Source organism: Battus philenor, unplaced genomic scaffold (assembly GCF_028537555.1).
Source record: "Battus philenor isolate CCGP_79_NKW_IND1 unplaced genomic scaffold, ilBatPhil1.0.hap1 SCAF_14, whole genome shotgun sequence".
NCBI lineage: Eukaryota > Metazoa > Arthropoda > Insecta > Lepidoptera > Papilionidae > Battus > Battus philenor.
Window position 1 is genome coordinate 8,270,554 of NW_027181676.1, and position 22,790 is coordinate 8,293,343.

A 22,790-nucleotide genomic window follows, 5' to 3' on the forward strand; every position below is an offset into this window, starting at 1 on the left:
ATGAATAGTAAGTAATAAAACTTTTTAGTAATTTAAATAAATTAAGTCATTAGGTTATAAAAAAATAAAAGAGTTATTATTCTACACTAACCTCTAAATTTGCCTGAATCAATTCATATAAAACTTCACCTAACTGTTCCCAAACTATATCTAAAGTTCTAGAAAAGTTTTCGTTGTTTAAATGCTGGTAGAGTGTATCGAGGTTAGCTTCTAAGTAACGCATGACTCGGTCCATACTGGAGCAGTCCTGATGTAGTAACTCTGCTCCCTCTATCAAGAAACGTGTGATAGAAGGCATCATCTGTGAACATGTAAAAATACTTGTAATCAAATGAAATTCTGTGAAACAAAAGTTAACAATATATTTACCTTTTTAATCATTACTTCTAATAGATCTACAATTTTGTTTTTGACTGTATCTATTGCATTCTCCATAACATTTTGCAATGTGTCTTTACATCTGAAACGTATTTAAAATAAAATATATTTACTTCTACAATACGAGATTTTTTGAAACGTGTGTGAATATGATAAAATAAATTAAATACATCGGGCGTCCATCATTAAACACATAGTAAATAATAATTCATGGCATTGTCGTAATGACGCCACTGCGTTTTCGCCTGCCCGTTGTCATAGCGCGCATGTAGGGCGACAACAGCACTCGCGCCGGCTGGAATCCCCAATGATAGAAAACGAGTCTGCAGGAACGCATGTTACTAAGAGCTCTAGAGCGTTTTCATGGTGACCCTTATTTGGTTGGTGAATACTGTAAACTGTAGTGAGTGAGTAAATAGTTTTAACTCTTACAACCTCAGAACACCAAAAAAAACTACATATGAAAATGCATTTGTATTTCCCTTGCTCCTAACTTGACAACTACTTCACTTCTTCATTCATCTATTTTTTAAAGTTTTCTAATATGTTACTTTGCGGTAGGTTCATATAGAAAAAAAAAAACATAATTGTACAAAAGCTTGAAATTTTTTTAGAAAATATAAGGACTGGAAAATATCCAAATTCGATAGTTCGCCATATTAATAAAAAATATTCATAGTCAAAATATAACGTTTGTCGAGTCAGCTAGTAGTTTATAAAACAGTCTACGATTGCAAGACATTTGCAAAGTTGTTAAAATAAACCATGCAACTTTGTTTTCTCGAAACCTATAATTTTGTGGTTGAAATATGTTCATATTTTTATCGATTTTTGGGAATTTGGTAGAAATGTAGCTAGAGGAAGGTAACCGCAACCAGCTAAATTCGGAAAGTGGTCTAAATATAGTAAATTCATCTGTAAAATACAGTATAATTTTTGTAGATAGTACAATAATACCTCTGTGCTTCCATAGGTGACCTGGCTTCGCACATCTTCTGTATGATTTCATCCATCCCTAATTCTTGAACGAAAGGCTGCAAACTCTGTCGTACATAGTCGATGTTATTTATAGCGACGCACCACTCCGTTGTCACTTCGAATCGCTCCTCGTACACCGTGTTCACAGTTCCAATATTATCGACCCGACAAGACATTTTATCCGAATAGAAAACGCAGCAGCGACAAATATCCTGCAAGTTATGTATAACGGTTTTTACATGACTATTGTTCACCACACATTGCTTATTCATGTCGATCCCAAAGTATTATTACAGAGTACGATATTAAGCTATTAATATAACTCTTTGTTTAATATACTTCATAAATTTATGATATGATAATTCAGACACATTTATACTATTACCGCCTTCAAAAGTCTTTCCAATATTATGAAGTGTGGAGAAGGCTTTTAATTTCTAGTGCTAAAATTACGTATTTGCTATTTTTCTTGCATTGATCAATATTCTTTTGCACACAGAACTTATGATATATTTTCATTATAGTTAGATGATGCTAAACTGAAAACCTTTGAACATTTCTTTCGAGGAGAAAGCAAGTTAAAATAATATGACATTAAATAAAACTTACATCAACTATCTTAGCCACGAACGCATAACATCCCTCTACGTCAGGCCAGGCCAGTTGTTGCCAGAATATCTTGATTTGGTAGAATATGGCAAGCGTGTCAACTCCTGAACTGCTGTATTTTACATTCGCGTCCACCGGCACTAAGTTATCAAGGTCCACGGCCTTTTCTATACGTGTAAGAGCCTTGTACGCCGCTATGTCCAGCCATTGAGCCACACCTCCGTAAAACCAAGAATGGAACTTAGAAATGGCATATGAACTCCAGTCAGTCTCATTCAAGCCTTGTCCAAGACTGAAATAAAATATATTATGACAACATTGTTGATAACGTTAATATCATTAAGGTGGTTTTTTTTGGCAAAATAAAGTAACGAATGGTAACCAATTTCACATGTTATAAGTATAATACAGTTTGAATTTAAAATGTTGACATATATTTTCTTCGTACATTAACTGATTATTTATTAATTTAGTTATGTTTCTGCAATTATCGTATTTTTACTTTAAGCATCTACAGAGCAAATTATTGTATTATTGTATATGTATACGCGATAAATAACACAAGACGCGAGTGATAAGTTCTTTTTTTTATTTATTTAGGTCGCGTATACTAGATCCCTAAGTCCGACAAACCTGTAAAAGCCAGAAAGGCTAAGAGTGCCCAATATGAATCGAATATAGTAGAGGAGGACACATTATGTTGTAGACCGGTGCGGTGTGAAAACATTGCTATAGGAGACAAGGATCTAAAATGGACCCTCCATTTCAGCACTCGATTGCCAGTCAGTAAAGTCGTTAGCTCATTATACACCTTTATTTACATTGTCATCCTGGTGTTTTATTTAGTTAAATTGATCCATGAGGGACTAGAGTTCTTCTTTATTGTATTGTATTGTTTCGAGAGAAGTAAGTAGCCATAAAGCTTTCACGGCTTAAATATTTAATGGAATCAGGCGTTACCTCGCGGAAGTCCATCCTAAGTAAGAAAAGGACCAATATTTAGCCACTTCCGCACATGCGGTGGTAGTCGTGTGCTACAGTAAAAAATCAAAGCATCACGTTTCAAAGCCAACATGTGGCACTCCGAGGGAAGCGAAAGTGGTGAAGGCGAGGTTTACCTGATCGTGTCAGTGTTAATATTAGTGTAGTGATGTAGAGTGCAGATTAGACGGTAGCGTGTACCGCTCGGCGATCTAAGAAAGGATACTTACTGATCCTACCACGGATCGCCCACGCTGTTCGCTAAGACGTTTACGTTTCTGTCGGTAAAGAGTAGTGTTTTGTTTTGGTACTTGCATTTTTTCGCGCGGTGCGTCGGCGTCATTTAAGCAGCTATTTAGTTGCTGAGTTAAGAATGTACTTCTCTATTAAAAATAAGTTGCATACTTACGCCAAAAACCTTTGCAGCGTAAGATACAACTCGAACAACGTGGTGCCCATTGCCAAAGGTTCGTTATGCACGTGAGGAGTGCCAAGAACAGTTTCCCCGTTAATACCACCGGCGAGATGAACGCTGTTTGTGGAGCCCTCGTTGTACTGGAGACGCTTGAGGCTCTTGCACACTTGTATCACTTCTGCTTCAACAAGGGAAGCTATTTTGCTTTCGTATACACCGTACAGGATTTTTGAGTACGGGAAACTCATTACCCTGAAATCAAGCGTTAGATAAGCAGGTTAATTGGTTATAGAGCTTTAAAAAAGTAAATGTTTAGCACGTTTGCTGTCAATTGATATATGGTACACCCTATCCAAAAATCAATAGTTACACAAGTAATAAATTATGCAATGATAGTATAACAAAAATATTTTCAAAATTTGGATTAACTACATAATAAATTGTATTATTGTTTACTATCTGTCCCAACAGACGTTGTACTCAAAGAATTTATTCGCTTGTCTCGTTACAAGAAAGCGATCACTGAGTTATACCTTTATACAGGTTTATTGCAAATAGGTGTAAAAGTTTTAAAGCTTATACTGGCAAACGAATTTCACATTTGCCTCTTTAGAGCTTTTACACCTACAACCTATTAATCTGTATATGATGTTTATAAAATATGTCCTATTTACTGCCGTCAAATTTTTCTTTATTATTTTTTGAAAAGGTAAGAAAGGTAAAGAAATAGTATTTTTTCAATTCGGAACTTCAAAGCAGCTTGCGCTAATCACTTTCACGTTAAAAGGTATTTAACGACCTTTGAACCAGACGACGTTAATACTTGCATTGCAAATGTTAAGGAAAGTCAGTTGTTTATATATTTGATAACTTTCATAAGTTTATATTATAGTAAGATTTTTAATACTTCTATAAAGAACTTTCAAATTTATTGTTTAAAATAATTCTGGGGCTTTACACAAAAGTTTAATATAAATCGTACACAGTTGCCTACAATTGTAATCAATATTTTAAGCCCACATCAACTATATATAGGCATCTCCCATAGATTTCTAATGACCACGGTGGTACTGGTGCACAGAATAATCCTCACTCTCTCCTACGATGGTTGCAGTAAGAGTCGTTTCCGGCAAAACTATTCACAGACGATGAGTAGCAACATCCTAAAATACTTCATATATAAAAACCAAGGGCGTAAATCCGCACGCCAAGCTTGTCAAGAGCTTCAATATACCTCCTTTTGTAAACAAAGGAAGTAAATTTTTATTTAGTTAGTTGGTTTATCAGGCTAAATTTATAAAGCCTAATAAGCTAACACGAATAGTGATTAAGAGACGAGAGACGCGGCGATGGTAGATCCCACGCTAAAAGGACTGGGAACTTAGAAAAGGTCGCTGGAAATCGTTACATGCGGTTAACGCAAGACCGATCACTATGGCGACCTTTGAGGAGACCTATGCCTCACCGTAGACGTCTATTGGCATGATGATGATGAAAAAACTAAAACTACTTACTCCACAAAAACTCTGTCGAAGTATTCCACGGCGCGCTGTAGATCCGAACGCACCAACTGTATCACCCTAATCAAATGCTGCAGCCTGGAATCCTCCGTTTGGTCCTTGCATTCATTATTATCCAATATATGAACGAACCAATCCGAAGCACCTTGTATTGCGGCTTGGGTCAGAACTTCGTTTATGGTCAACTTAGCACCGTCGTCGTTGTCCCTTAACCAACCGTACAAGTTAACTGGGAATAGATCCAACGCCTCCGGTACATCGAGAACCGAGAGACGGTAGAGAATCTTCAGAACTTCTCTAAGAGTCTTCATGACAGTTTTGTCACCGGCCGTCTTTTTTCTTAGTTTTCTTATGTGACCATAGCACGTTGGAAGTAATTTTTTTGCACCGTCCCAAAACAGCTTTACATCTTCTTCATTCACTAGCCCTAAAGTAATTATTATGATGTTATTAATACCCTTAATCATACTAACTATGGTACTATTGAAAAAATAGCATCATGAAAAAAATTTGTACTGAAATTCTTATGTTTACTATTACTACAGTAATAAAGGGAGATACGCATATAGTGCACAGTTTAAAATAAAATATAGTCAATTCGACGCGGCAATAACTAAACTAAGTCTTAAAAATCGATGCCAACGATTTGCTTATGCCTTCGGACGCGCTCGTTAACATTAGGGCTGACGTGAAACATTCAGTTAATCTGTCGGTATCAGCAAAAATCTAAATTAATTTTTGTTTTAGAAACTCGCACGTCGTACGTACACTTCTGTAGTTATCTGTTTTAAATAAAAACTTTTGTTAACCTTATTTATTAACTCTTTATTATACATCACCAGAACATAAAAATACATCAGATGAAATACGCAAAAAATTAAATAAAAATGGTTGTCTCATCGCAGACGGCGTTTCCTTCAAGACAAACATTTCCTGGACTTGGATATAAGAAAAAATAGAGCAGGCGATCAAGTGATGGAATTATAATCATCGTCAACATTTCAGGCGTAAGTTGTCCACAGCTGGACATAGGCTTGCATTTATTACTGATACTCTATACACATTATTAATAAAAAAAGTTGTAAGAAATATACCAGATTGTAGTGGTTTTGTAATTTTTTCGAGCAGTTGGTTGAAGAGGGCGAAGCTGAGTGGATGGTCGGTGGTGACCGCGCAGAAGACGGCCCATTGAGCGAGCCAGTTATCCGTCTGACACAAGCCACTTTGAGCCGCATGCTGTGTTAGGATAGCTTCCGCCGGCGCGCTAAAGTTGCCACACCACCAATATGGTGCGACCTGAAAATTAAAACATATTAAATTAAATATTATATTATGTTGCTGGGGCCTTGATCAATATGTTGTAGCTTCGGTTGACTCTCTGTAAGAATCGACTGTATTACTGTCTTTGGACAAATTCGTTGGTAATGAGAAATGGGACATAGCGCGCAGAACAGATGGCTGTTGAGGCCTTAAGATTCTGAGACCATGAACCGGATGACCTTTTTTAAGTTCGTAGAAAGACTCTAGACGTAGGCTGTTTTCAACTGATGTTATAAGAAATATGTGGTGGAGGCCTATATCTAGCAGTAGACGCCCCACGGCTGAAATAATTATGAAACATTTTTCATTACACTACCCAATACAGAGATTTGTGTAAACAGATTAAAAATTTTTGATGAACAAAATTATCGTCACATATTTAAACGTAAAATAGTTACCATTTATATTAGCTCTTTTTGTCTAATGTTTAAAATTGGGAATTTTTATATTATACTTATTTATATATTATATTTTATTATTCAAAGATATAAGTGTATTCGTAGGTAGTGCTACCGCAACCACTATACCGCTGCGAGGTGGGACCAAAGAAAACTGATCAAAAGAGCCGCCGTAAGGTATGACGATGAACTGGACTACGACGATACTCCTCTTCTTCGCCACGCGCATGCCTAAGGCGTCTAAACGTGGAAACATGACAAATTAAAGAAAAGTTTTAATGTGATTTTGGTAAGTTATTCTCTAGATGTTTGGTTTTAGAAACCCTCACCGCTTCCTCGCACTAATTTATGGCGTATTGAACACAGGGCCAAAGCTATGACTGGTGTGCGTTAATCACACGAAAAGTTTCCATACACGGGTAGACACTGTAATGGAAAAAAAAATAAAAAAATTATTAAACATACCTTAGAGGTCTCGAGTTCGTGGAGTAAAAGTATCCTTAACAGATGCCGATGTTCCTGTGCAGCTACTTGCGAGTTTTTCTCAGAAGAAAAGTTAAGTCTCAACTTAACTACCCCCTGCCGCCGCAACTTGCTCTTTTTGCTTAAGTTGAACCACATAGTCATACCGCCGGCTGGGATGGACTGTAAAATTACCAAAAATATCAAAATCTCAGATATTACTTCACGATTGAATTATTATTTTACCTGATTCATGCATTTTCAACTGGTTAAATCTATAGTGCTATTGAAACCGCCGTACAGTGCCTTAGAGAGACGAATGGAGCCGCGAGCGTTGACGGCGGATTGACGGAACGAAGCGGCCTTTACTCTCCCCGTTTTGCAGCGCATACCTAAAGCGCGGTACAGCGGTTTCGGTCAAATTGTACTCATGAGTCTCTAAAATGTACACTTAGATAAATATAAAAAACATATAAATTAATTTAAGTAAAACTTAAATAATCATTAAGCCTATCTTAAATGTTTTATTTACCAGTGGCGTAGCTATGGTATTTGGGGCCTGGGGCAGATTGGGGTTTGGTGCCCCCCCCCTGCTAAAGAGTCTAAATTCTTTATTTATATATTTTTCACATTTTAGTATAATTTTTTATTTTTTGCCCATAAAATAGTAAAAAATCCGAAGCTCAATTTTGTTTTTTTTTTTCTTTTAAATATTAAAGAAATCAAAATAATTTTTTTTCTTAAAGGGACATGATCTTCACCCTTTTTGTATAAAACAAAAATATGTTTCCAGAATTTTTGGAACCCTTTATGAACCCATCTTTTTGGCTTATACATTAAGGGAGAGGATCATGTCCTTAAATGTTGAACACATATATCTTCTTGTACATTTCATGAACACAGATATGTGTTTTGTGATTTAGGGCCCTTTTAAAAAACACTTGTTTTGCGAATGAAAGGCTTACACACTGTGTGCATTATAATTTGTCACCTTTTACTTTTTTATTTTTATTTTATTTAACAACTTTTTAGCACAATAATAGTAAAATTCGATATTCTTTTTATGCTATTTACTTTAAATTATGGTTTTCATTTTTCTTTTAACATTTCATTATTCATCATTTAAAAAAAATTCAAAAAAATTATTTTCAACTTTGGTGCCCCCCTGCTTGTGGTGCCTGGTGCGGCCGCCCCGCTCGCCACCCCCTAGCTACGCCACTGTTATTTACCGTCAATAACTTACTTTAAGAGGAATATTAGAAGTTCCGATAAGTTCATTATCATGCTTCCCCGTTGACGCGGTGATTGCAATTTCTTTCATTAATTTGCGAAGTCCTTTTACGCCTTTCACTTCAAATATTTTTGTCATTTTCTCCTTGACAGTCTCCGCTGGATCGAAATCCCTGTAAAATGTCGAACAAGGTCCGATAAAAATACTTATCCTGTCCTCAGTTATTATTTAAAGATTACGCAAAAACCCAATCAACCGCTAATAGAATGTAACATATATGAAATGGAAGTGTAGCTCCTGATTTCGCCTATAGTAACTGTATGAATATAGCAGTATTTCCTTGGCATCAAATGATTTTTCATAATATATTTTGTCTATGACAAATGCTGTTTGCCCATGAGCATTTATAGCTTCTTCCGGTTTGAGATGACACTTAGTTTGGACCTCTTTACGAAGCTCAAGTATTACCTTAGGAAACCCTGCTCGAGTATTTATAATATTTATTACACTGGATTTAGAATTTTATAACAAATTCGACATTGAAATTCTTTATAAGAGACTGGAAACCTCAAAGTTGGAGTTTGGACTTGCAATCAATCATAAGACCAAAATTATGGTTATATATCGCGCCAACAACCAACCGAACAACTAAAACATAGCAGGATGCTACGAAGCTAAACTATTACCTGAACTCGACTATCACCAACGCTGGAGAATGGGAGAATGAGATGTGGAGACGTTGCACCATACCTAGACCAGACTAGATTAGACTTTGGATGTTGGAAAATCCACAAAGATCTGAAAAAATCGCAGAACAACCATAAACACAAAGTTTCTACTCATGAGAAGCTTGGTCTTTCGAATAATTCTTTATGGAGCCGAGACCTGGGCGTTAACGATTCTGGATCATCGGAAAATTGAAGCTCTGGAATTGTAGTGCTGGAGACGGATGCTCAGAACCCCGTGGATAGCGCACCGAAGCGAAATTTCGATCCTCAAAGAACTCAATATAAAAAAGAGGCTATCGTCGAATGTGAAAATGCGTATCTTCACGTTCTTTGGACTATAATTGTAATGAGGACTCAATGCAGGACAAAGTGGAAGCTAGCTATCTTGTGGACGCTCTCTAGCAACATGGACCGATATCATTGAAAGTGTCGCTAAATACCCCGGAAAATTAAAATGCCCTCTCTCCGCCAACCACCGAGCTACATAGAAAGAGCGGCAGGGGCACCAGAACCGACCGTGGCATGACGAAGACCACACACACATACCGAGATGAACTAATGAGAAACTCTACCGCGATTGTAATCGAAAACGGTTCGCCTTATGAATGACACATACCCCTTCAGATTTTTTTATGTTCACATACCTATAAATATAAGTTTAATTACATTAAAAATAGCAAATATTTTTTTTTGTAGAGGCCAAAAATTATTTATTTTTTTAACGCCTATAAAGCATACAAGCGTATAGATAATCAATTCAATTTCAAACATTAAAGTATATTTAAAAAAAATATTACTTATTTCCGTTTATCACGCTATAATGTGAAAATAACTTTACAGATTTTTTTTCTATATAACATTTGTAAATGTTCTTAAAGGAAAAAAATAACTTAGATGAAATTACTTACAGTTCAGTCACTGCAAATTTATATTGTCGTTTAACAAATGCGTGGGTCAGTATTTATCAATCCGAAAATTATGATTTTTATAAATGTAAACTTAACGAATAAATAAAGTGATAAAGAGGTTAAGTCAGTTTAATCAATACTCGTGTATATTAAGTGCTGATGTAGTAACAAGTGAAGTCGAGCGAAATTTGAAAAGCATAATTATATTACAAACTTACCATACTTCTAAAATCAATGAATCCTCGTGTAGATTAGCAGGCATCGGTCTGTAAGCACAGAGATTTAGTTAAACGAGTACAAGCTGAACTAAAACAAGCAGTAATAAATATCTGGCAAGAGCAAGGTCTGCCGCAACGATATACCGCATCTAATGGAATCGTAAAATTGTACCATGAATGTTTTACCAGTTTATAACTCTGGAAACTGTCAATTTATTTATTAGGAAAATATTTAATGCGTCTTCAATAGATTAATTCCCTGAAAAAAACCTATTCTTAAAACAGAATAAATAAAACCTAGTATTTAAGTTTCTGAGAAATGGTTATTAGGGCACTATATTACGATCATTCAAAGTTAGCAAATGCAAGAATTACGCGTTAAAATATTCTTAATGGAAGTCTATGAAACGAATTTTGAAGTTCTTGAAGTGAAGGTATTTTTAGAAGCGGAGGGTAGACTTAGAAATGACTAGTAGAGAGATCGCTTATGAAAGCAATAGACATCGGAGGGACACTGTTTCATAAACCGTTAAGATGAGCGTTGCTATAGAATAATAATCTTCTAAAAAGTAAATAAAAAAAGTATGTTGACTTTTTAAAATAATTAATTAATCAACATAATAATATCAACAATATCTCATCGAAAGCTGGATATAAGCTTTCCATATAGATTTTCAATGGGCGCGATAGGAAACAGCCTGCATCCAGCGTCTTCCGACAGCCTTAACTAGGTCATCTGTCTACATTGTGAGTGGACATTCTACCCTATAACTTCCGGTCTGAATTAATAAATACATTATAATAAATATCAAACTAGATAAAGATACATAAAAATAATTAAGAAAGTAATGAAAAATAATAAAAAAAAGAAATTAAAAAAACATATCTATAAACTTACAATGAAAAATGTTCCTCCCATAACGGGTTAAGAGTTCCCGATTTCACCGAGGTGTTGTATCGATGCGAAGAATTTGACATCAAATATATTGTAACAAAAGGGTCACTTAGGCCATTAGGATCTTTAGGAACCAAATCTTTCGCCTCAACCACCTCTACGTTCAACATCAACTCCGGCGGTTCTTTTGCCTCTGCTTTGGTGAACAGCTCCGTATGTTTATCGTTGGCAATTTTGAAGGCTTCCTGAACGTAGGACAACATCGTTTGCTGTCCAACTTCGCATCCCATATCGCATCCTCCCACATTGTGTAAAATCTCATAAAGAATTTCCAAGTAAAGTTCATCGACCTGTATTTGACAATGGGCATATTTTAGGATTGTATGATTATCTATTTACATATAAGCATTTAGATTTGCAACACAGTTAATTTGATTATCCTCTATTAAACCTTTTAATAGATCTTCATTCAACTTGATTAAGATAGGCGAAAAATCATTATAAATGTTTTCATTACTTCACAACTAAGCATTATACATTCACCCCTTTAAAGCCTTCCAACCTATAACTAATCACCTTATGTACGAAATTGTTCTCCATCCATAATAGTAATTATAGTAGCCTAGGTCTTAAGGAAATATATGTGGTGACAACTTATTCACTTTTTACGACGTTTTATCTGTTTTTACTTTCATTAAATAACAATTTTTCTGATTCGTCATATCTACTGCATAATAATTTAATTTCAAACGTAGGCACGCGGATAAATACTTTTCACAATTTCGAATGCCTAAATTATTCAAATTACGTTCCGGTAAACAGAAACACGCGAAACGGTATTTACAGCGCGGGAAATTTGCGCTGAAAAATATATATATATATTTAAAACAATCTTTGCTAAAAATAAATATAATTACCGATGTATCAACATCATAATTTTTTTCGTAGACCTCTACATAGACATAGATCTTCCTAATATATGAATATTTACACCGTAAGACCGGTTGAAAGCGTCCTGCATCTATTTTTCGATGACTTTAAGTTATATTTATATGTGTATATATGTATATACATAATACACGGTTATGTTAATGACCTATAAGATTACTATACTAAGTTATCTCTTATACCTCACCTGATTAAGGAATCCGAAAACTGACTAGTTACAAAATAACCATTTAACAGCGGCTTAATTTACATATATAACGAGAAATCAAATACACCTACCGTTGATTCATAATAGTAAAACAGTTTCATTGACCGGCTACGACCCACTCTATATTACGTATTTGAACCAAAAAATACCGCAAAGCACGACCACTCTGACCGAACCCGATATGATTAATGCATGTAGGGTTGTTTTGGTTACCATACCACCGCAACAAATGCTACCAAAATGAAGTGACAGCAAGTAGAATACTACAGCTTACTTGCAATATCATACACAAACCGACAGGGTTACTGCGCCGCCGTGGAAATCGTATTGATCTGATATAAGATTGATGGTTTCGATTATGCGCCCTGTTTATAACACAAAGCATGCTTTATTTACCATAAGTCGGTTGAACATTTAATATACCAATTAATAGGCGCTATTAAAACCTTTACATCTTTAAAGGATGCAATTATAGGAAAGCGCTGATTCTAGTTTTCATGACATTTAAAACTTCAGGCTTTTATTGTTGTTATAATAGTTGTTTTTTTTACATGAGTAATGCTGTCACGTACTCGACTAGCGCGAAAGATGGGTTATATCTGACTAGTTTTAACTATTATATATAGTTAAATAAAGATATAATAATGTTATTAAACGAATAAAATAAATTAACATCTGGAAGAAATAAAGCAATTCGTAATTAATAAAATACTAAATTTAAATTTGAAATTGTTATATTAGCTCAAATTAGTCATCAACGTAGAATTTATATTTTTTAAAAGACGTATGGCACAGAACTTAAAATAATACTAAGCTTTATAATTAACAATATTATCGAAGGTATAAAATCAGATGTTTATATAATCACATCTAAATAAACTATATCGATATCAATTATGTAACAGATTTTTTTCATATCTTTAATATCCGTAAAAATCATAAGTTTTAATTAGTATATATAACAATGGAAGTATATAACATAAATTTAAGAAATTTAAAATACGCGTTGCAAATTTAACGAGTTTATTTTTATACAGTGAACTCATTCACTTTGTCATTGAAACATTATCTAAAAAAAAGTTATTAGTGTAAAAATGTTGACGGGATACAATTGTGCAACAACTGAACATACGCATTCAGATCTATTAATTGCGTCACGTCATTTTAGATCATGTGTATGCAACTGCTACTGACCTAGAGCGCTAGACTGCAAGATAAACATAAACTCCGTTAATCACTACACTAAACGTTTTCCTTCTAAATACGTTATTAAGAATTAAATACATAACACGGACTGCAGATTATTGTAGAATCAGGAAAACCTCTTAAAGAAAACAACGTACTGTCATTGACTGAATAAGCATACTAGTTTGTCTGTCTAGCAGCTCTTTCTTCACGCCCCTGAACTTGGTCCTCAATGTCCCCATGCCGTTCATGGTGCCCTTGGATCACTTGACACTATTAATTATATTTCACTGTCAAAAATTTAAATTCACTGGCAAACACACCCGTCATGTCGACTTCGTTTGAGTTTAAAAAATGAACACTATGCTCACGGCAGACGTGTGCCCGCACAGAATTGAGTTAGGTGAGCGGCCCACGGAGCACTGGCAGTCCGGACCGAGATACAGGACTGATCCCGTATTGCCGCCAGATTCTATTTTCGCAAAGCGCCGGAGACGAATGTGAACTCGACCAAATAATAAAAAAGATACTAATTTTTATTTTACCACTTCCATTTTACGCCCGCAGATCATTGAAAGTTTTTGAGCCAAAATCTTTCCATAATAATCTCCCATAAAAGCAACATAAAATACATAATCTCTTAGGTAGTAATATCGTAAAAATGTTATCATAATTTTGGAGCCAAAAAATGTTTATCACCGATTAAGAAAATAACGAAAAGCCTTGAGATCTTAATGATTAGCCCATATGAATTAAATATTACAACTATTGTATTTTTATAGTCTATAACTGAAAAAACATGTCTGATGTGTACATAAAAAACCTTTTTTTACTCCCCATTCATAACCTCACGCTATACATTTTGTAGAGCAATAGCGTCTGCTAATGGAAAAACAAAGATTTATGTGCTTTTACAAGTGTTAGAAAAGCAAAGAAATAGTACATTAAGGCATTTAGGGCGATTGCATCAAACGAAGCTAAGAGGTGTATCGGACACGCATCCCACTTGTGTAAGAAAATGTTTTTAAAGCTTTCTTGTATATTATATACATATATAGATTCCCCTAAGTATTATCTCATCACGATATCTCTGGAACCATAAGACTTAGAGACTTGAAATTTAGTAGGAATATTACTTTTGCCAAGTAGATATCGGCTAAGAATTTATTAATTAATTAGTTTTAATTAACGGATTTCAAAATTCCACACTAAGAGTAAAATCATTAAAAAATTAATGTTTTGAAACTAGCTCCTGTGTTAAATTCTTATGTTTAAATATACACAAATATAACACAGAAAGATGTAACCAAATGGCAATGAATCGATCATTAAAATCCAAGCAAAATAACTAATTTTAGTTAAATAATTAGTCTAAAATTCAGGGTGTAATAGAAACAGAATGGTCGAAGCTTCGTTGCGAGATCTATTCATAAATGATGAGATCGGTAGAACCTTCAAAGTCACCGACGTAACTTGGTGTTGTTCGTCTGAATTAGTCTTGAGCGGAGAACATCGCCAGTGCAACTGTCGGCCATTGGGGCCAAAACTTTATCGAGTGGCGACCACGAGCAGCAGCGTGAATAAACTCCCATTAGGTGAACCAGCGACATAGTTATGGTCGTGTTAGGTCGCTGATCACGGGCAGCGCAAGACCGATCGACGTGGCCATCTTTGAGACAGGTCTATGCCGTGCAGTAGCGGTCTATCGACTGACATGGTAAGACAGTGATCTTCTAAAAAAAACCTATATAAAGTATGTGATATTGCTCAAGGTCCCAGGAGTCTCCAGGTACGCTTGCGTTAAGCGATTTGTTTATTTTATTAATCGCCAATGTTTACACTTCCGGCGAGTGTGCTAGATTTTATGAATAGCGAATTTGTTTACGCAACACTACTAACACTTCTGTTAATGCGTGCTTTGAAGATAGAAACAGTGTACGCCCTGTGAATCACCATAAAAGAATAGTAGCTATTTTTATGACAACTCGAATTAATAAAAACATCGATTGACAAAACATGTAAAAACATAAAAACTAATATTTAAAGCATGAGAATGGGTCACTAGCAGTTCAAAACGTTTAATTAGGATGACCATCAAAAGAGAGGCTGAAGTATACTATGGTGTCGGTCACGGAAGTTTTAAAAACCTACACTGTTTGTGTGCAATATGCAGTTAAATAGAGCATTTTTTATATGCCAACGGCACGGCTGTGATCATTCCTGCTCAGAAGTGCAATGTGGGACTTAGCTTGGAATTGTTCAAATAGCCTAATGACTAAAACGATGTCCCGTCGTACTAAACACTTAAAAAACAAACATGAAATGTTTTTGCGCAACGTAATAGGTACAACAACCAAGCGCGGATCACAACAATATCTCATTTAATCTATCTTCAAACCAACATATAGATCAAGTTCTTGGCCGTATTAGAAAGTTGGTTTGGGTTTCTAAAACGCTTATCACTTAACCTACTGCCAGGGCTAATGACAATAATCCGTCAGTAAACAGATTAATGGTAACAACCACGGTGATGAGTTATAGATGTAAAAACATAGAAGGGTGAATGTAAAGCTCATTTGTCATCAAAAAGTTTTAAAGATTTTGCACTAATTTCCTATCACCATGTGAGGAATGTAATTGCATTAAATTTTTTTTTGTATAGGTATGCGACAGGCCAATAAAATTAACTACAAAGTTTACAGAAACAGATAGTAAACAATATTTAATTATATATTTAGTAATCCGTATTTTAAAAACATATTTTGGGCTCTTTGTTATCACTATGTTATTAATTCGTTTTGAAACCATTGACTTTTGAGTGTACCGTACATTAATGTTTAATGATCTAGCGACCAGTTACAAATTATTTTAATACTATTATAGTTATACTATTATATATACGCCATTAGTTATACCTAAAATGTAAGATGTCGCGGTCGATTCCTATCTAAATGGCGAACAATCAACAAAATGGCAGATCTCTATTGTTTATTTTTTGTAAAGACATCTTTAAATACAATCTTAAATACTGTCGATTAGGAAGCTAATATTCGAACATTTTAACCAAATCAATAACACAATCATAATTATCAACTCGAGAGCATACTCCAGCTGGATTGTTTACATATGTATATTAGAAGAGTACGTCTGTGCGTTGAAGATTTCCAGACGTTCGCAATCTACGCAATTACGCAAAAGCATTCCTAGGGCACCGGACACTTCAAATTGTTATCTACAACATACATTTTCTTACATGAATTACTCTACATTGTATATTATGATTTAAAATAATATCACAGCCATTTACATTTTTTCCAGGTGCCTAAATAACAAAATATTTTGTGCATATAACGGAAATTATTTCCACACATTTTAACACAAAACTTTATTAATTTATTACAGTTATATTTCAAAATTATTTCAATTTCTGAATTTACGAATTAAAAAAAAATATATTCAAATTTAAAAATTAAATAACAATTTATTGATTATACAATTAATAATATTTTCAATTAAAAATTAAAATGTTTATATGAGGGATGGATGAAAATAAAAATTTAAAAAATTTGTACAACATTTAAGTCTCTTAAAACAAATCCGCGGTGCGGAAGTCGATAGAATAACACAGGGAAAGTGGCATTGGCTATGTGCCATTGAATTTGAGACAAATGTGATAAGCACTCACATAACTGCTACCTATGTTTTAATATATTACATACAATCATAAAGAAGATATCGCTTTAAGTTGGTAAGTACCACGAATTATTTAATATGTAAACTTTTTAATTTTATTAAAAACAAAATAAGGTTGCACGTTACGTATTTTTGCTTTAAATTATGCTAAATAATGTTTCTTTAACATTATGCTACACTTATAAATTCTGTAAATAAATTAAAAAAACGTTCGTAATATAATAGGAATAAGAACTTCAAATTATAAAATATTTATATTGAATTTGAATGTTTTTTAAAATTTTATATTTTGAATATTTCAAAAAACTTTGTCGTTGCTTAACTCTGCCGTTGACGGTCCCCAGCCGGATAAGAAAAGAGGAGGGTTCGCTGAGAACGGCGATCCGAATTCCACCTACAAACACCTAGGAGGAAGTCCACCACATAATACCATCGTCGAAGAAATAGAAAAAACTGAGAATAAAGTCTTCGGCGAGATCATTAATGCCAAGCAAAAAAAACCCACATCTACGCTCTTTGTGAATATCGCCCCAGGACCAAACAACAAGGTAGTTAAAGACATCAAGTACATATACCACCAGTTTATCGTAATTGAAGACCCTAAAAAGAGGACAACACTACTACAATGCCAGAGGTGCCAACAGTACGGCCACTAGAAGAACTACTGCATGCGACCATATCGTTGTATAAAATGCGCTCAGTCATAAAACTGTTGACTGTCCAAAAAAAGACCGCAACTCACCAGCCCAGTGTGTCCTCTGTGAAGGTGCACATCCTGCAAACTATAAAGGTTGCTCGATATACAAAGAGATCCTTGCTAGAAGAATGCCACAAAGGACGACTCAGAAAAACACCACTAGGCCGACAGAGTAAAAAAAAACTACTCAAACAAAACCCGAAAACCCCATAGGTAGTAAACCCTACGACAGCTACGGTGAAAGATTAAAGAAGAACGCAAGTGAACTGCAACTTGAGGCGAGAACATATAATAAATTAGAAGAATTAATGATAAAACAATCAGAAAAATTCTTTCTTAATCTTACAACAGATGAGTACTGCTAGATATGAGCACAAAATGACTCCACTCACGATAGCCACTTGGAACATTAATGGTTTGACGCCAAACAAGTCCGAGTTAAAAGTATTGATTGCGAACAATAAACTGGATGTTGTACTCATATCTGAAGCGCACTGCACACCAAAAAGTAACATAACAGCTAAAGGTTGCTACATCTATATGATTTACCACTCCGATGGCACAGGTCACGCAGCCAAAACGGCCATAGCCATCTTCCATTAAGCACCACATCTTGCCCGAGTAAAAGACCAGCCAAAAACAGGCAACTTGTATCGCAGTTGAAAGTAAGGATGGACCCCTCAACATATCTTCAATATATTGCCCACCAAGATATACAACAGATAGTGCAAAATTCTCTGAATTCTTCCTCACACTCGGAAACAGGTTTATTGCTGGTGGCAACTGGAACGCCAAGCACACATACTGGGGCTCCAGATTAACAACTACAAGAGGCAGGTAGCTCAAAGGGTGCCTAGATAGACATAACTTAATTCCGATCTCGTTTGGCGAACCTACATTCTGGCCTACAGACCTTAAGGAAAAGCCTGACCTCCTGGACTTTTTCATCACCGAAGGACTTTTGAGACACTACCTCAAACCCGAGTCTTGGCACGACAGTAACTCTGATCATACCCCTGTGATTCTGACCATAAGCACCACTCTAATAAGCTACGAAGAACCCGAAACCTTGTCCAATAAATTCACCGATTGGAAGAGATTTAGAGAATACATAGAAGATACCATACAACTACATGTATCCTTAAAGACACCAGAGGAGATAGAAGATGCGACAACTAGAGGCTACATCACTAGCCTAATACAAAATGCGTGCAGGATAAACACCCCAACCAAAAAGAAAAAGGCTCCCGTTGCTAACATTCCTCTCGAAATTAAAGAAAAAGTACTGGAAAAAAGAAAGTTGAGAAGAGTCTGTCATCAATCTAGACTCAAATCTGACAAGACCGCCTTCAACAAAGCCATAGAAGAATTAAAGGAAATGCTGGATAGCATAAACAACGCAACTCTACAAAGTAAGCTGCAAAATCTAACGGCTACCGCGTCATCGGAATATATCTCTGGAAATCCACCAAAACATTCAACAGACCACAACAATTTAAGTCTGCCATAATAAAAAATAGCGGAGACTGGGCTAAGACTAGCAGAGAAAAGGCAGAAACATTCGCAAAACATCTAGCCAAAGTATTTAAACCAAATTATGGTGCAAGCGAGGAATTTGAGAGGGAATTAGACGACCACCTGCAGCAGGGCCTCCAACTATCATTGCTACCGAGGCCAATAACGTTGCGTGAGCTGGCATGGACCATAAAAAGAATAAAAAACAACAAAGCTCCTGGCTTTGATCTAATCACGAAGGAAATATTAATGCAACTTCCTAGAAAAGCTTTAGTGCTCATCAATACGTTTCTCAATGGTGTCCTTAGGGCCCAACATTTTCCAAGCATGTGGAAAGTATCAGTCATCACAATGATACACAAGCCTGGAAAACCCCAAGATGATGTTACTTCATACAAACCGATAATTTTATTACCTGTCCTGTCTAAAGTGTTTGAGAGAATTCTACTGAACAGAATACTGCCACTGCTAGAGGAAAATGAAGCAATCCATGAACATCAATTTGGGTATAGGAATCAACACTCGACTATAGAGCAAGTACAACGGGTCTATGATAAGATACGACATTCCCTTGAAGCTAAGGAGTACTGCTCTGCTGTATTTCTCGACATCCAACAGGTGTTCAACAAAATATGGCATCAGGGCCTACTCTCCAAAACAAAAAAGCTACTACCACACACCTACTATACCTTGATGAATTCCTACTTGTCGAAACGCATGTTCAAGGTACGGGTAGGTGGAGACGTATCAAATATCTATGAGATCTTGGCTGGAGTACCCCAGGGCTCCGTTCTTGGCCTAATCCTATATAACCCTGTATACAGCATACCTCCCACAGACATCACAAGTGATGAATGCTACATTCGCTGACGATACTACACTGTTGGCAAGTAGCAAAAAACCCCAGACAGCTTCAAACATTCTACAAGAAAGCCTCAACAAAGTAGATGACTGGCTGCAGAAGTGGCGCATTAAGACAAGTGCCTCTAAACTGATCCACATTACTTTCACGCTTAGAAAAGGAAACTGCTCACCCGTACAATTGGGTAACAACACCTTACCCCATAGTGACTCACACCTGGACAGAAGACTTACATGGAAACAGCACATTAAAAAGAAGCGTGATGAGTTAAACATACGGTTCCGGTCTAGGTACTGGCTGTTGGCTCGTAACCCCAAACTATCGGTGGACAACAAGCTCCTTATCTACAAAATGATATTCAAACCTATGTGAATGTACGGGATCCAACTCAGGGGAAACGCTTGTAACTCCAACATAACCATTATACAAAGGCTGCAAAATGGCATACTGCGTACCACAACAAACGCTCCATGGTTCCTCACGAACTCTGAAATCCACGAAGCTCTGGAGATCAAAACAGTAAAGGAGGAGATCCAACAGTTATTTACTAATTGCAAAAATCGGCTAGACAAACACCCAAATTGACTTGCATCCGGTACAGGAAACGTCTTAAACGCCATCACATCCAGAGATTAGACGCTCGATGGTGAGCCAGGAGTGTCGCCGCCGGGGAGACCCCTTCCAAAGCTATAACCACCCAACAAATCCGCTTATAGTCCTGGGACTGATCGCAAATGAAATAAAGAAAACAAAAAAAATATTTCAAAAATATAATAAATGTTAATGAAAAAATGGCACAATGATATTCTCTAGCTATAAACATATAATATTGAAATATGTCCCACTTTCAATCAATAAATATAACTCAATGTCTAGTTCAAACTGGACTGGAGAGACATAATAAAACGCAACATTTATAAATATGAAAATGACTATTGTAATGCATAAATATATTTGTTAAATATTTATAATTAATAAAAAATTTAAAAAACTATTTCTAATACAAACCAGTTTGTTTTGTACCTCGAAACCTTTGTAATGTTCCAATATTATACAGGTAGAATAGCTATAAGTGTTAAAGTTATAATTAAAGCATGGGCTGTAAAGGAATAAGTGTACAGCATATTTGCTCTTAATTAATGTATGGTACACCCTGTCCAAAAATCAATCTAACATGTTGATCTAACCCTGCAGATTACAGAGAGAAATTACTGACCTTTTGCTATCTAAAGTTTTATTGATCACTTAAGAAAGAATGATTGAAAGTAGTTGTAAAAAGTTTGATGCTTTTTAATGACAAAAGAACAGTTATTACAACCAATTGGTTGCTATCGTATATGATTGTCTGTGTAGGTAAAGTCCAAGGATCATTTGTTTTCAGCTAAGAAAATCGAATGCAAATTTATGGTTCTTAAAGAGATTTATATTCATTAAGAAATTTTGTTTTTAAACATTTCATAATGTTTTGTTTTTTGCCTAATAAGTATTCCTTAAATTACCAAAAGATATATAAACTTCTAGCATGTCTTGGCACTAAAGTTTAAACTACAGGCTTCTGTGAACAATAAGATATTAAGATGGCAACTTACATTCCAACCCACTGCCTCCACATAGAAATCTATTTTTTCTGGATCCTCAGGCTCTGAATCTGTGTCCAGTAATGTCTCATTGCCACTATCAGAATCACGCCCAGGATTTCTAGCCTCTTGCAAATCGGCTTGCTAGAAGAATGCCACAAAGGACGACTCAGAAAAACACCACTAGGCCGACAGAGTAAAAAAAAACTACTCAAACAAAACCCGAAAACCCCATAGGTAGTAAACCCTACGACAGCTACGGTGAAAGATTAAAGAAGAACGCAAGTGAACTGCAACTTGAGGCGAGAACATATAATAAATTAGAAGAATTAATGATAAAACAATCAGAAAAATTCTTTCTTAATCTTACAACAGATGAGTACTGCTAGATATGAGCACAAAATGACTCCACTCACGATAGCCACTTGGAACATTAATGGTTTGACGCCAAACAAGTCCGAGTTAAAAGTATTGATTGCGAACAATAAACTGGATGTTGTACTCATATCTGAAGCGCACTGCACACCAAAAAGTAACATAACAGCTAAAGGTTGCTACATCTATATGATTTACCACTCCGATGGCACAGGTCACGCAGCCAAAACGGCCATAGCCATCTTCCATTAAGCACCACATCTTGCCCGAGTAAAAGACCAGCCAAAAACAGGCAACTTGTATCGCAGTTGAAAGTAAGGATGGACCCCTCAACATATCTTCAATATATTGCCCACCAAGATATACAACAGATAGTGCAAAATTCTCTGAATTCTTCCTCACACTCGGAAACAGGTTTATTGCTGGTGGCAACTGGAACGCCAAGCACACATACTGGGGCTCCAGATTAACAACTACAAGAGGCAGGTAGCTCAAAGGGTGCCTAGATAGACATAACTTAATTCCGATCTCGTTTGGCGAACCTACATTCTGGCCTACAGACCTTAAGGAAAAGCCTGACCTCCTGGACTTTTTCATCACCGAAGGACTTTTGAGACACTACCTCAAACCCGAGTCTTGGCACGACAGTAACTCTGATCATACCCCTGTGATTCTGACCATAAGCACCA

The 22,790-nt window shown here is 35.7% G+C and overlaps 1 protein-coding gene across 3 annotated transcripts in view; it reads right to left on the reverse strand.

The window, feature by feature from the left end:
- Positions 1-22,790, reverse strand: part of stac (C2 and C2B_Munc13-like domain-containing protein staccato) — a 59,047-nt gene that overhangs the window by 11,559 nt on the left and 24,698 nt on the right. The window contains exons 1-12 of one of the 3 annotated variants that reach the window (XM_068777703.1): positions 21,739-21,822; positions 11,045-11,391; positions 10,147-10,194; positions 8,305-8,464; positions 7,065-7,244; positions 5,976-6,177; positions 4,876-5,308; positions 3,356-3,613; positions 1,966-2,257; positions 1,336-1,568; positions 370-460; positions 92-301 (exon numbers count right to left, since the gene is read on the reverse strand). In XM_068777703.1, the coding sequence (XP_068633804.1) occupies positions 92-301; positions 370-460; positions 1,336-1,568; positions 1,966-2,257; positions 3,356-3,613; positions 4,876-5,308; positions 5,976-6,177; positions 7,065-7,244; positions 8,305-8,464; positions 10,147-10,194; positions 11,045-11,331 (2,394 nt within the window). In that variant the 5' untranslated portion in view covers positions 11,332-11,391; positions 21,739-21,822. Of the gene's footprint in view, positions 1-91; positions 302-369; positions 461-1,335; positions 1,569-1,965; positions 2,258-3,355; positions 3,614-4,875; positions 5,309-5,975; positions 6,178-7,064; positions 7,245-8,304; positions 8,465-10,146; positions 10,195-11,044; positions 11,392-13,540; positions 13,798-21,738; positions 21,823-22,790 lie in introns of those variants that run through there. The other 2 variants (XM_068777702.1, XM_068777705.1) reach the window with 2 other exon arrangements.